This window comes from Myxocyprinus asiaticus, chromosome 12, assembly GCF_019703515.2.
Source record: "Myxocyprinus asiaticus isolate MX2 ecotype Aquarium Trade chromosome 12, UBuf_Myxa_2, whole genome shotgun sequence".
NCBI lineage: Eukaryota > Metazoa > Chordata > Actinopteri > Cypriniformes > Catostomidae > Myxocyprinus > Myxocyprinus asiaticus.
The window spans coordinates 51678959-51694713 of NC_059355.1; the positions used below are offsets into that span (position 1 = coordinate 51678959).

The following is a 15755-nucleotide window of genomic DNA, read 5'->3' on the forward strand; positions in this document are numbered from 1 at the left end:
TGAAGAACAAAAATAATAACATATACAAGCATAGCTGAAGGTAATATCCCATCAGATTCATGGCTGTTTGTTTTTAAGGCTGATTAGCACTCATACAAACATCTCAGTTTTGTGGATGGACTCTCAGCTTATGCTGTTGTGTTTAAAATGTTTGAAGCATATACAGAGTTATAACTGTCCTGTACAGAATAAGATCAATTCACCGCCATTCAGGGACTTTAACAGCATCAAACTCACAAATACAGAGTGAGTAAAGAAGCCACCCATGTGCTGATTGACAGAAAGAGAACACTGCAGCCCATCGACAGATGCATGATGGGAAGACACTTTTCACAGCATCACAGGAACCATTTTCACAACCTCAAGAGGCCAGACCCAGTAGAAATCATGGAATTAAGTGGTTTAATCCATGTCTTCAGAAGATATATGATAGGTGTGGGTGAGAAACAGATCAATATTTAAGTCCTTTTTTACTATAAGTCTACACTTTTGACCAGCTCCGAACAGTAAATAAGTAAGAGTAAGACACTTTATTGTCTTTGTATACAGGATTAAACAACTGGAGTTTTATGGATTACTTTTATGCTGCATTTATGTGCTTTTTGAAGCTTCAAAGTTCTGGTCACCATTCACTTGCATTGTATGGACCTACAGAGCTGAAATATTCTTCTAAAAATCTTCATTTGTGTTCTGCAGAAGAAAGAAAGTTATACACATCTGGGATGGCATGAGGGTGAGTAAATGATGACAGAATTTTCATTTTTGGGTGAACTATCCCTTTAAGGAAAGTGAAGCCTATTTCGGGACCACTATGATTTTTTGCATTGTGGCATTATTTACATGACAATTAAGAACCCAACCAACCCCCATCCAAAAAAAAAAAAAAAAAAAAAAAAACCTAAGTATGCATATATATATATATATATATAATGTAAAGTATTTGCTGCACTGATTTATGATGGTTTATTCCATTTCAGTAAAAACTTAATTGTCCTGAAAATAATGTCACAATGCCAAAACGTCTTAATTAGTTTCATTTTCTTTGTGCAAAACACAGTTTCTTATTTCTATTTTAGTTTTGGGGTGAAATGATCTGGAGATCAAAGACACTGAGATTATTATTGATGAACATATATCATTATTAAACTGCTCAGACATCAACACTTACTCATGTCGACCTGTGAAAGAAGAGCTCGCTTCACACCGGCTCAATATGTGATATTTAATTCATATCACAATAACGGCAGATGATAATAAATATGATATGACGCGCTCACTCACATTCTGTTGGGTGCGTGTGTGACGTCATGGCGTCAGGTGACGTTGACAACAATGCGTGCGCGCCGCCAACAGCCACGTCAATGTTTCAAACATTAAATACAGTATGTCCTGATTCAGTTGTCATATGAAATACATACAACATGTGGTCAATAAATAACACGTTTCCTGCAATGTTCACTCTGAATCCACTTATGAGTTTTTATTCTTTATTTCATTCTATTCTCTTCAGTCTTCAGCGCATCTGTAATAGGAAACGCGCGCAAAAACAACATCAACAACAATATAACAGGGTGAAAAGCGTTGGCAAAAGGAAACGGGTGATGTTTTTAATATTCTGTTTAAAGAATAAACATATGTCTGCAATTGTTTGGACAATCAGACAATCTGTTTCAGTTATATTTACATGTTATAAACAACACGCCTCTTTTTATTTGCATTTTATAATAACATAAATGTGTTGTTTGGCATCCAGTGCTATAGAGAGGCGAATCTTTTCACTATGATGCTAAATTCAGTTAAAATGAACATTTCAGGGAATAAAATCGACCTAAAGGATTGCCCTCTAGTATTAACCAGTGTTGGGTAACTTACTCTAAAAAGTAATTAATTACTAACTACTAATTATATCTCCTACAGTGTAATTAGATTACTGTACTAATTACTCTGTCTGAAAAGTAATTGCATTACTTATTACTAATTACTTTCTAAACCCCTTATCGACCTCGACCAGATAAAAAATACAAGGATAGACATGAAACAGTTCCTTTAATTCTTTCAAATATATCAAATAAAATCAAATAAATTATTCATGAACTGGCCAAAGAATTTAAGGGGGCAGTGTTACATTAGTAAACATATATTTTAACATTAAAAGTTACATTTCGATTTTAAATTCACTATTATTTTATATGGAATAGTGCTATAGTGTGTACAGTATTTAACACAATTACATCAGAAGTAACTAATTAAATTACTGAAAAATTAAGAGTAATCCCTTATTTTATTAATTTAATTACAGTAATTAATTACTTAGTAATGCATTACACCCAACACTGGTATTAACTAACCCTTTGGCTGTCAGAGTAATTCCCCATTTTATAAAAATCACACGTGTTTTGATATTGAGTGTTTAAGGAAGGCAAACCTCACTGTAACACTTCATGTTTACAATTCTTAATGTTTGGGTCGCAGATTCAACTGAACGTAACAGGAAATAAAAATGACCTAAAGGATTGGACCACAACATTTTAGGACAAGGCCAGTCACGTGCTGCTTTTCTCGGCAGCGATTGGCTGTTGAGCCCAGAGAGGGCGTGTCGACGGCGACGGCGTGGGTTCGCCTGTGTGACACAATTACAACAACTTTAATCTGGCGGAGGACTGAAGTTTCATATTGTTTTAATAAATTGAGCATTTCTAAGTGTGCACGGGCTGCAACTCACGCATAAAAACTGAGCCACCGCATCACGCGTTTTATTAAAAAAAAATGTAAGACGCGCCACTGGAGGGCTAACTCACTTCTTACGGGGCTTCACAAACCGAACCGCGTTTTTACTGGGAAAAGTTCCGTTATATTGTGGCTTTCGGGCGCACGGAGATCGCCTTCACTCGATTCTAGGGTGCGATTCCATGAAATCGTGCCGAGTGTCGCTCGCTGCTGCTGCTGGTGATGAGGAGAAGAAAATGGCGGCGGGAAAAGCGAGTGAACGCGAGGAGGAGGACGCGCCGCGACTGAACGCGCAGGAGAGCGACACTCTGGCCCGCATCGACAGGTCAGAAACGCCACTGGACGCGGTCTGTGGATGAGTCGCTTTTGAATGTTTGTGTGTCGGTCAGTGAGTTGATCTCAAGCTCTGTGTGTGTGTTTGTGTGTTTCGCAGCTCTCTGTTCGGAGATCAGCGGCTTCATGAAGATGGCGCCAGTTTGAAGGCCCTGCTGATAAAGGTAAAGACGCGCGTTGCCGCACCGATACTTTACAACACACACAGCGTGCACAATGTCACCGAGTTATGACCTTTTCTCATGCTTGACGCTGTCCGGTGATCTGCACGGTTTGGGTGTGAGAGTTGCATTTGATGGACGCGACGCGGCCAACGCGCAGAATTAAACGCCTTCATTTGCATTTTCTGTGTTTGTTCGCATGTAACCGCTCTGTGTGAAGTTCTGAGCTGCTCCGTCGGTGCACGCGTCTCCTCAGATTCAGATGAGTTTAACAAACACAAGTTTGATGGGTAATGTTCAACAGCACATCGTATCATATTGTTTGTGTTTATCGTCAGTGCAGAAACCCGCATTTCACTCATTCACGCGACGCGTCTGTACGGAGATGTCGCGTTGCTGGATCATGACTGTAGTTGAATGGTTTGGGTTAGTTAGGGTTTGGTGACTGTAGTTGAATGCATGTAATGTTTGATTTCATGAGCAGGAGTTTGACTCCAGCTGCTCTTTTGCGTTCACATCAGTGAGACCGAATCGATTTCGTTTGTTTCACGCAAACCGCACATATGATGTCATACAGGCGAACGCACATGTGTTCACTGAAGTGACCTGAGCGGACAGATATCATCATATTTGAGCGCAGAGACGTTGATTTGTGTGCGGTGGTAATGGCTGCTTGGGTCGGCCCAAGATGGCGGGATGGGGAGGGGTGACAGCGCGTTATAATGCAGAAAGTGCTGCCTCACATGTACCACACATGTACCACACATGTATGTCATATCTCAGCCCGGTTCCGTTTGATTCAGAGCTTCAGTGAGCTTCGTAAAGTGTTGTGGGAAACTGGCTTCATATGACAACATCTTGTTGTGTTGTGAAACAACATACAGACACACACACAAACACTAGGTAGTGAACACACACACACACACACACACACACACACACACACACTAGGTAGTGAACACACACACACACACACTAGGTAGTGAACACACACACACACACACTAGGTAGTGAACACACACACACACTAGGTAGTGAACATACAGACACACACACACACACACACTAGGTAGTGAACATACAGACACACACACACACTAGGTAGTGAACACACACACTAGGTAGTGAACACACACACACACACACACACACACTAGGTAGTGAACACACACACACTAGGTAGTGAACATACAGACACACACACACACACACTAGGTAGTGAACATACAGACACACACACACTAGGTAGTGAACATACAGACACACACACACTAGGTAGTGAACACACACACACACACACTAGGTAGTGAACACACATGCGCACACACTAGGTAGTGAACACACATGCGCACGCACACTAGGTAGTGAACACACATGCGCACGCACACTAGGTAGTGAACACACATGCGCACGCACACTAGGCAGTGAACACGCACGCACACTAGGCAGTGAACGCACGCGCACGCACACTAGGCAGTGAACGCACACTAGGCAGTGAGCACACTAGGCAGTGAACACACACACATTAGGTAGTGAACACACAGTAGGCAGTGAACACACACACACACTAGGCAGTGAACACACACACACACTAGGCAGTGAACACACACACACACACACACACACTAGGTAGTGAACACACACACACACACACACACTAGGCAGTGAACACGCACGCGCGCACACTAGGCAGTGAACACGCACACTAGGCAGTGAACACGCACACTAGGCAGTGAACACGCACACTAGGCAGTGAACACGCACACTAGGCAGTGAACACACACACATTAGGTAGTGAACACACACACTAGGCAGTGAACACACACACACACACTAGGCAGTGAACACACTCACACTAGGCAGTGAACACACACACACACACACACAAACTAGGTTGCGAACACACACACTAGGTAGTGAACACACTCTCGCACTAGGTGGCGAACAAAGACTGATAGTCCCCTCTTCTCTGATTCTAAACATCAGACTTTTGTTTCACTCGCACAGAGCTTTAGTACACTGTACATGTGTGTGTCATGATCAAGTGTTCCTGTGATTTGACTTCATTTACACACAGTTTAAGTGATCAGCAGCGCTGATCTGATGTCATTCTCCATCACTCTTCTGTGGGTCACAGTGAATATAATTTATTAGAGGTGTGAATCTTTGCAAAAACGATTTTTGCTAATTCAAAACGATTCAGTTAGATTCGATTTACAATGAAATTTGATTAACAATTCGATTCTGCATTTTCCCCTAATGTGTCTTAAGCAAGAAAAAGGCAAACTACTTCAGATTGTTTATTCCAGCAGAAGTAACTTGAAAGAGAACACGTTAAATACGTGTACTGCACATACAGGCTACTGGGAATACAATAATAGTACAGTATGCCAATAAAATATTTCAGAGCTAGAAAAGAATTCCATTTTTCACTATAAAAAAATATTTGTATTAATTTGCATGACTTTAACAGGCCTTGAAATCACAATTTTAAAATTCCCTGATATTTCCAGGTATTCTTTGAGCATGGGGACCCTGAATCAGTAAAATAATCCAGATATCATCTGAATACATTCAGTTTCAAAGAGAAAAGCAATCATATAGATGACTTCAATGTAAATGTTTTCTGCACACCAAGTCCCCAAATAAACATTGATACCGGTAAAATGGCACTATTTTATCTTATAGAAAATAACCGCTAAATACATTTCCTCACAATTAAATCACTTTATTTCAGTAGGAACCCAGTCAGAAATTAACTTTTATGGGCAATATTTGCCCCTGTATTTGATTTTCAGGGGCATTTTTTTACCTTTATGAGGGCATAATTATCCGTTTATGTCAAAATGTCAATTTAATCAATTCAATAATACAAATTCTTTAGTCTGAGAATCTATATGTCTTACCCTAAACATTACACAAACATCAGCTAGATCAGAGGTTACAAATAAAACAGAAGAATTCATTATGAGGGCAATTTTTGCTTCCACATTTTGAATTTCGGGAGCATGTTTATGATTTTTAATGGCATTTTTGCCCCAAACTCTCCTTAATTTCCGCCCCAGTAGTGGCCACTAGGGTTGGGGATCGTAAGGAATTTTTGATTCCGGTTCCTTAATGGTTCCAGTAACGGTTCCAGTAATTGTTTTAGTACTTTTTTTAAATAATTATTTAGAAATGAGAAATGCAATTCTTATTGCATTAACTGTCCTCTGCTGTCTGTTACCAAATAATGAGATCATTTCAGATTTGTACAGAGCAGATAAAAATCACTAATTAATACAGTTCTTGTAAAAGGTGTTTGTAGACTTTTAGAGATATAAATACAATACAATAATAGATCCTTACTCTATTTTAAATAAAGAAATCTAAACCAACATGAAATGTGATGGCATATTTCATTAATTCATTTATTATTTTATAAAATTCCACTTATTACAACAAAACTTGTACTTGTGTGTCTTTAATTATACACTGTCATATGAACAATCTGTCAGTAACTGCACTGCTTGATTTAATAGAGACACGGGTCATCATTAAATAAACAGAAACTGTTCCAGAGACAGTTAAGACGGTGTTTTGTACTTCAGACTTGTGAGACTTCAACCGTTCTTATTTAATGTCGAGTTGGACATTCATAACTTGCAGATCAGTATAAGATTACTTGTACACTGGAAGCGCTGTATGTTTCATGCTGTAAAACGAGCAGGCTCGAGACTCATTCGATTGGGATTTAAATACACTAGTAGATCTGTGTGTTTTACGCTGTGGGGTCGTGGGGTTGGTTGCTGTGGGGTTATGGGGTCAGTCGCTGTAGGGTGGGTCACTGTACAGTCGGGGGGTGGGTCACTGTGGGGTCGGTCACTGTAGGGTCGTGGGGTCGGTTACTGTAGGGTCGGTCGCTGTAGGGTCGTGGGGTCGGTCGCTGTAGGGTGGGTCGCTGTAGGGTCGTGGGGTCGGTCGCTGTGGGGTCGGTCGCTGTGGGGTCGTGGGGTCAGTCGCTGTAGGGTGGGTCGCTGTAGGGTCGTGGAGTCGGTCGCTGTAGGGTGGGTCGCTGTAGGGTCGTGGGGTCGGTCGCTGTAGGGTGGGTCGCTGTAGGGTCGTGGGGTCGGTCGCTGTAGGGTTGTGGAGTCGGTCGCTGTAGGGTTGTGGAGTCGGTCGCTGTAGGGTCGTGGGGTCGGTCGCTGTGGGGTCGGTCACTGTGGGGTCGTGGGGTCGGTCGCTGTAGGGTCGTGGGGTCAGTCGCTGTAGGGTGGGTCGCTGTAGGGTCGTGGCGTCAGTCGCTGTAGAGTGGGTCGCTGTAGGGTCGTGGGGTCAGTCGCTGTAGGGTCAGTCGAGGACAGCGCTGCTGCAGAGATGTGCTGCTGGAAACAGTAAACAGAGTATTTGAGGACGCTTTTCCAGCCACATCAGTGGAAAATTGCATACTGGAGAACCGTTAATGAAACCGAAAGTCTCGAAGATCATACGGTTCCAGTATTTTTTAAAGAATGGAACCGGTTCTCGGTTCCCAACCCTAGTGGCCACGCAGCGAGTTGGCAGCTGTATCGAATGGTTTGAGCCCGTTTGACGCAACAAGAGCACTATTGTGAGCTGTCATATTATTTGTGAGGTAGTGGCCATCCGGAGGAGATGTCAGACATAATGTGCTTAATAGATTCTGGAAGCTGCTCAGAAAGTTTCAGTGAGAGTTTCGGATGAACGGAGAGCAGGCGCAATCCCGTGAAGAGAGATGGAATAGTGTGCAGTGCTAGAGAATGAAGCCGCGCATGTCTCATTTACGTCGCACATGTAACTAATTTATTATTTATATATCCTAAAAATGTGAATACTCATTTGCTGAATCTCGATTAAATCGACTTTTGACCATCACTAACAATTCTTGATTAAAAAATCATATTTCAAGATCGATGAATTAAATTGACAGGATTACTAATGGATGCATCGAGAAAATGAGTGAGTCGTTACACCCCTACTCTTTATCATTTTCATCAGTGATTGGCACAATAATCCACTGATATGTTGGTCAATAACAGGCTGCTTGGCTAATTGAGGAGTGTTAGTTCCAGCTCGTTTCAAAGGAATATTCTGGATTCAATTCAAGTTCAGTTCAGTCGACAGCATTTGTGTCATAATGTTGATTACCACAAAAATATATTTCGACTCGTTCCTCCTTTTCTTTAATAAAAGCACAAATGTGTGTTCCAGTGAGACACTTACAATGGAAGTCAATGGGGCCAATTTTAAGAGGGTTTAAAGTCAGAAATGTGAAGATTATAATTTTATAAATGCACTTACATTCATTCTTCTGTTAAAACTCATGTTTTATTTGAGCTGTAAAGTTGCTTAAATTGTCGTTTTTACAGTCTTTTTAGGTTTTGGTAACAAAGTTGTAAAATTGGATATAACTTTACACAGAAAAGTTTAGTATGTGGTTTTTATAACATTAAAATCATGTTAACAGATTGTTTACATGTTTTGTAGGGTGGGCAATATGACATCTTATATCACAATAAGAATAATTTTATATTATGATAACGTATATCACAATATACTTCAATTTCTAAAAGAAAAAAAAATCTATAAAAATTGGTTCATAAATTAAACAGGCATATTGTAATACCTATTTTTAGATAATCCAGTAAGTGAATTAAATACTTTATAAATGAAAACTACTTCAACTACATTTTCTCTTTCGAATTTGACAAACACAAAGTAATAAACCTATTTGGTTTTAAATCAACCTTACCATAATGCTAAATTTCACTATGCCACATTTCAGTCTGATGTTGTTGACAAGTATTATTATTATTATTATTATTATAAATGTAAGTAATTTGACATCTCAAAGCAATGCAACAAAAGAGATAATACATAAAACAATATCAAGGGAAATGAACACTTCATTAGGCTCTTAATGTTTAAAGTCATGTCTTTGAGAATAGATGAATATCTGAAGGCAGTTTTTTTTCCTAATATCTAACATCAAACAGAATTTTATTAAGACGATGTGTACTTTAAAAAACCCGCATGACACCTTGTTTTAGTTGTTTTCTTCGTCAGTGCTGGTTAGAATGTCAGACTGTCTTGCTGTTTGAGTTCCTCCATAGCGCTTTACATAAAATAAACGTACGTTTTGTGGTTTGTGAACCGGATTGAGAAGCCTGCTGGACTCTTGCACACTTACATGATCCAGAAATAGTGTGCACGACATTCACTTGAAACGCAGCTGCACGTGTCAGAAGCCTATTGAGAACGCAAGATGAATGTAATTGAATTTGCTGCGGTGTCCGCTTAAAAATTGTCAGTGCCTGAAAAATCCCTTTCCATGTTTCTTCATTTGGCTTTTTCCTAGCCTTGCGTGAAGCCGCTCTGACGTATGTGTAACGTGAATGCTGTGCACATTTCTTGCCACGTGGTGGCGATTTTGCATAACTGAGAGAGACGATAATCCAAAATCTATACCAGGTACCGTTTTATTGTGTCTATCGGTATATCAGCGCCTCCCCCAGTCTTGTGTCTATACTTTTGAAACAGTGAGTATTTTAATGTTTACAGATTGACCCCATTGACTTCCATTGTAAGTGTCTCACTGGAACACACATTTGTGCTTTTTTAAAGAAGAGGAGGAACGAGTCGAAATTCATTTTTATGGTAATCAACATTATGACACAAATGCGGTCAAGCTTACCCAGAATATTCCTTTTATTCCCAAATTTACAGACTGCTTTATGTTTGTTAGTGAATTATGAGTGAATATTGTGTAAAAGAGTTTCATCAATAACCGATAATTATAGCAATTTCATGTACATCTCATTGATATCATAGGCTATACAGTATATTTTACATTAAACCATTTGCATTTTGACAGAAAAGTGTGTAGAATTGAGTTGAAGTGATGAAAAAGTTTTTTATAAAATGTTGAGAGATTTAACACACATACACACATACTGGTCTGATCAGCTTCGGGTTTCTCGCAACACTTCACATTTCCACCATAAAAGCAGATCCTCATTAGTCGGTTTGCATGACTCCATCAAGAATCAAAATATTACTAGTATTGCCAAACTGGCTTTGCTTTCAAAAGCACAGACGCCATCATATCTTCTTCTCTCATCCAACACCTCGACCACACATATCCACAGCGCCCCCCAGTGGACTCAACAGAGATTTGATGAGAGATCACGGCAGGGAAATGCAGAAAGGAAAATCAGTTTGTGATATTCGAGTAGCGTTTTTAATATTCGATCTGGTGCAGAATTATTACTCAGTCTATAATTCATGCACATCCCTACACGAGACACATCACTGTTTACACCTGGTCTCCTTTGACCACTAGATTTTGGATTTTGCGAAGAGGGTCTCTGGTTTTATGACAACATGCATCAATCACTCTGTCAGTGTGTTAATGCATGATAACAAACCACAAAAAAGTCATAAAAGGCAAAACGTGTGAACAAAACTGGCGTGCTGTCTCCCAGAAGCAGTTGAAATGTAATCTATGCAAAAATGCAACATTTCAAGCAAAATTATCTGTTATTCTTGTGGATTACCTGATGAGCTTCAGATATGCTTCTCATCTGTGTCTCTGCATGTTGATATCAGACACACTGAAGATGATGTGTGAAATTCTCATGCTTGTGTGTTATCCACTTTTTCAAATGTTCAGATCGGATGGTTATTTCCTTTTAAAGCCGCTTCTTTAAACTGTGCCAGTTTCTGTTGATTGACAGGTGTGGGGGTGGTGCTTCACTGCTGTTCGGGACGCATCAGGACAGTTTAGCAATTACACCCCAAATGCGCTGTGGTCTCGTGTTTTTGACTACCTCCTATGTGATTTCAGCGATCTGATAACAGAATGATTCAGACCCCGTTTAAACCTGTATTTACCACTGACCACATGTGATCGGATTGACAAAAACACATCTTAATACCAGGTGTAAATCAGGACAATGGTCCAAGATTGGTGCTTTGATCTTAATGTTGCTGGTTGAGGGAGATACAGACTATTTCTTATTTTACACACTTGTTGTGTCTCTTAATCTGTATTGTCTATGTGTATTATCTGTGACTCTAGAATATAGATTTATGTGTCTTTGTTCGGAGTTGACTCTTCAGGGTGTCCTTTTTATTATCCTGCATCCATGTCAGTGTTTATGGTTGATCAGTAACCCAGCTTATTGATTTATTCTAGAAAGGCATTGATGTGTCTGACTATACATGTATGATATTATAAATACCACGTTCAAATGTTTATGGTCCTTCTCTAAATGTCTCAGATATTTTGAAAGGTTATTGATAACACTGGCCTCCTAAATAGCAGATGGTGCAGTCCAGTATAGGGTAATAAATGGTTATATCTAGTTCAGTGCTTCTCAACTGTTGGGTCATGACCCAAAAATAGGTTGTAGGTCTGTTCTGTTGATATGATCACAAATAATAAATTGCTACTAACCATATAATCATGCATAGTTTGTATAGCAAATAAAATGTGCGTTTAACGTTCTTAAAAAAAGGGAGAAAACACTTCCCATATCTTTGTGGTTGATGTCAAAGGTTGTGCATCCAATTTTGGTGCAAATTCTAGGGGTGGGTAAAAATAATATTTTTCTGATTAATCGCAATCTTCATATGAACGATCTCGATAATTAAATCCCAAGATCGATGTTTCCCTCAATGCTCAACCCTCGACTACAACGAGAGGAAATCACTCGCATTTGCCACCAAATTTCACACTACACAACTAAAGTGAATATTTTTGGCAACTAGCTGGTAAATGTTTCTATTTCTCTCAGCAGTGATTGTGTAGTTTAGTCGTGAAGTGTTCATCAGAGAGATCTTTTCACAGCGTGTTGAGAGTAAAAGTTGTTCCGTGTAATGTGTGTTCAAGATGAGATTCACACAACACATTTGTCATTGAATAATGTGTCTTTTAATATCCTTTCTGTTCTTTACAGTCAGTTGATGATCAAAAACAACTACAAAAAACATTTAATTCTAATCATGTGTCACACAGATGAGATAAAGCCATTTGAGTCCTCTCTCGTTAATATACGCTCATTTAAAGACGCGGTTTACAGAAATGCTGTTTTTTCTTAAAGAGACAGTACCAGTTTTAGCACGTGTTCAACAAATCAATGCAGATACTTGTAAATAATACAAATTGTTAAATTTAACAAATATGTAACAAAAATAACATATGAAATATAATATCGTATTTATTGATTGAATACAGCCAATATGTGGCGAAAATGATGAAAAATTAGTAAAATATAATTAGTAAAATGAATATTTTCCTAATGAACCTAGTTAAAGGTCCCCTGTATAATTCACAGCATTATCTGATAGAGACTTTCTTTTATATGTAAGTAAAGGGACATTATAACTGAAATAATATATAATCGATAATAAGTAAGAATCGATATTGAATCGAGAGCTTGTGCATCTGAATCGAATCGGGAAATCTGTATCAATACTCAGCCCAAGCAAATTCATCTGTCACTAGATAGAAGCTCCTCAAATTATACAGATGTCAACATGGACGGGTTGTGTGACATGAACTTATCCTCAAAACCATCAACAAGACTACACAAGGTTGAAGAAAATTCCACCCAGAATTCATTAAATTCAGGTTATGTTTGGTAAAATCAGGGTCCTGAAGCAGAAACAGTGGAGAAGCCCTGATCTGGAATAGGTTTACATGAATGTTGATAATCTTGTTTAACTTTTGGCAATTTATTTATTGTCCACATGCAACATTACATTCAGATGTCACACTTTGTCCTTTTTTCTACGTCAGTGCTGGAGAAAACGTCCAACATTTAATATTTTAAAAATGAAGGAATAAAACTGTGTAACGGTGTTGTGTTGGAGGTTCAGTCGAGTCCTGCTGAATGAACTTGAGGTCAGTCGGTGACTTGTGGAGAATGTGACGGTCTGTCATGTGTACACACTGAACTCGACCAGGTCATCAAACCAAAATAACACTAACCATCATCATCATACTGTGGTATGAAACATACAAACATTTAAATGACGAGGTCTGCTGCATCTTCTGGTTGTGACATTGAAAGTTGCTTGAATAGAGTTCATTTCTCATGTCACAGCACAAGCGATCTGACCCGTGTAGAGCTGCGCTGACTGAACTGGGTCACTGTGTCGTGGGGGTCTGGCCGGCGGGTCGGTTGGCATTGGGTTGAATGCTACACGTAAACATAATTGTATGTAAAATAACTCATGCAGGGTCTGTTTGAAACAGTGGATCATATTTAAATTCACTGTGTCATCTGCAGTTTCTTTGTGTAATTTTTGGCCTAAACCGATGTCAATATTATAAGATCACTGTAGTAGACAGTAGTTGGTAGAAACTAGGACTGTGTTCAAAATATTGATATGATGATACATCGTTATGTTCTCCTTGCCGATGCGCGAATCGATGAAGCCGTGTCTGTATCAATATTATGAAGCACTTTGAAAGTTTGCGTGATCACGTCTATCACGCAAGACAAGTTGGCTTTCATTCACCTGAGCAGTAGAAAGATGAGAGACTCATGTTCTTGCTACTTGCAAAACCAAAATATATGGGCGTCCATTACCAGTATAAATGTCAAGATAAAGCCGGTTATATTAAAGTCTTTCTAGCGAGTCAGTTCACTGTCGGGCATCTCTGGAATGTTCTCGACAGGTAATTTCTAGTCATGCCAGTGCAGCTCATATCTACTTGAACGGAGAAATACTGAAATCTCAAAAACGATTGGTCAAGATTACGATCAAAGAACATATTTCAAATCAGCAATTTAATCAAATCCGCTATCATAAATAGTGCTGCTTTACCTCATATTACGCTAAAAAACAAAATTTTCCCAGCTTGTGCTTGGGCATTAGCTATACGTTCTAGAGTTGATTGACAGGCGATGTCTGTATCTAAAGGTGATTGGCTCTTTTAACTGTAAGGCGGGACTTCCTTTCTACATCAGTTGACCGTTGGGCGCTAGATCTCCTTGGTTGGGTGTTCCACTTTCTCCCATTCATTTTAATAGAAGTGCCCCGTCTCTGCTAAATGATCTCTGGTTATATGCACTTTTACTCTCAACCAGGGTATGAAATTAAACTAAAGGCGGCTACTTTTTGCACACAGGCAGGTAATTTAGCTCATCTTCCTGCCGACCTGTACGTTTCGGACCCTGTGCGCTCCTGTATTTTGCGCTGTCCTCTTGTGATCAGATCTCCCAACATGAATGTTAATACAGCATCTAAACAGAGCAACAGTTTCATGTTATGATTATTAAAAAACCCTTCGTTTGAATACAAGAACAGTGTGTAGAAGTAAGTTGTGTTTGACTCCTGTAGTTTAATTTTTGAGGATTTATGCCTAACTGTTGCACACTTTAACCAAGTTTGATTTTGAGCCATAATATTGGAAAGTATAGTAAGGGTAGCACACAATACTTGAAAAGCAGAAAGAAGAAAAGGCCAATAAGTCATTTGCATTTTGGTCACAGAATTATTTATTTTGCTTTTCTTATCTTTATGGACCTTATTGTGTTTTGGTGCAAAATGATATACAGTTACATACGGTTTACTATGAACAACTGGTATACAAAATTAACACGTATCATGTTATGTATCGTATCGTGGCCTCTGTACAGGATACGTATCGTGACGTTGTTGGTGATACCCAGCCCTAGTACAAACGGTGAGTATTTGAGTTGTTGCTTCTTAATTACTGTTGGGCCTCATGTATTCAGATAGAAGACAAAGGCAGGCCTAACACAGTCGTAAAAACCTAACTCAAGCCCCCACCTTCCAAGTCGTAAATCTTACTGATAAAAATTGTGCCAAAATCAAACAAAGGGAGTCCAAAACAGACTACAAATCCATGAAGCCTTGCTCACTAAAGGATCGAACTCTCAACTCCTATTGGATGAGGCACACAACAGAACGTCCCTCAAACATGACATCATCAGGAGTTGAAATACCTCTGAAATGTTTCGTGAGTTGCTTCCAGCGACTTTGTTTGCAGTGTGTGGATGCAGCTCTTTGCTGCTCTCAGGTGCAGCCTCGTGGCACAAGGAAGTAACGTCCGACTTGAAACTGTAGCCATACAATCTCCATCTCACTGGACGAGTTGAGATTACTCTGTGTTCAACCAAACACTAACGGATCTGAAGGAGACCGCCGAGCAATCCGCATCTTCACCCGTTTGCCTACAGAAGTGAAGAGATTAAAGATTTCTCTTCCATCTTCAATCAAGTTGACATTTCTGAGTTCTCCGCCAGCCCGCCGAGAATCAGCAGCCGTACCGCCCGCCGACAGAGCGAGGAAACCTCCCGTCATCACCCGAGCCTCAAGGAACCGGGTCAAAGTTAAAGGACGGAGGAAAACACATTCTACCTGTGTCCTCATGCGATTCAAGTAAGAGGTTTACGTCTGGGCAGAGACAGAATATTATAGCGTGTTATTGTTGTGTTTCAAGGTTTTTGCTTGTACAGTTTACGGACCGCCATGTCCGCTCATTATTAATACTCAGGGTAT

The 15755-nt window shown here is 39.6% G+C and overlaps 1 protein-coding gene across 2 annotated transcripts in view; it reads left to right on the forward strand.

Moving 5' to 3' along the window:
- The first annotated feature begins 2567 nt into the window (after window positions 1-2567).
- Window positions 2568-15755, forward strand: part of LOC127448886 (histone demethylase UTY-like) — a 54986-nt gene continuing 41798 nt past the window's right edge. For both annotated transcript variants that reach the window (XM_051711793.1, XM_051711794.1), the window contains exons 1-2: window positions 2568-3052; window positions 3161-3224. In XM_051711793.1, the coding sequence (XP_051567753.1) occupies window positions 2910-3052; window positions 3161-3224 (207 nt within the window). In that variant the 5' untranslated portion in view covers window positions 2568-2909. The remainder of the gene's footprint in view (window positions 3053-3160; window positions 3225-15755) is intronic.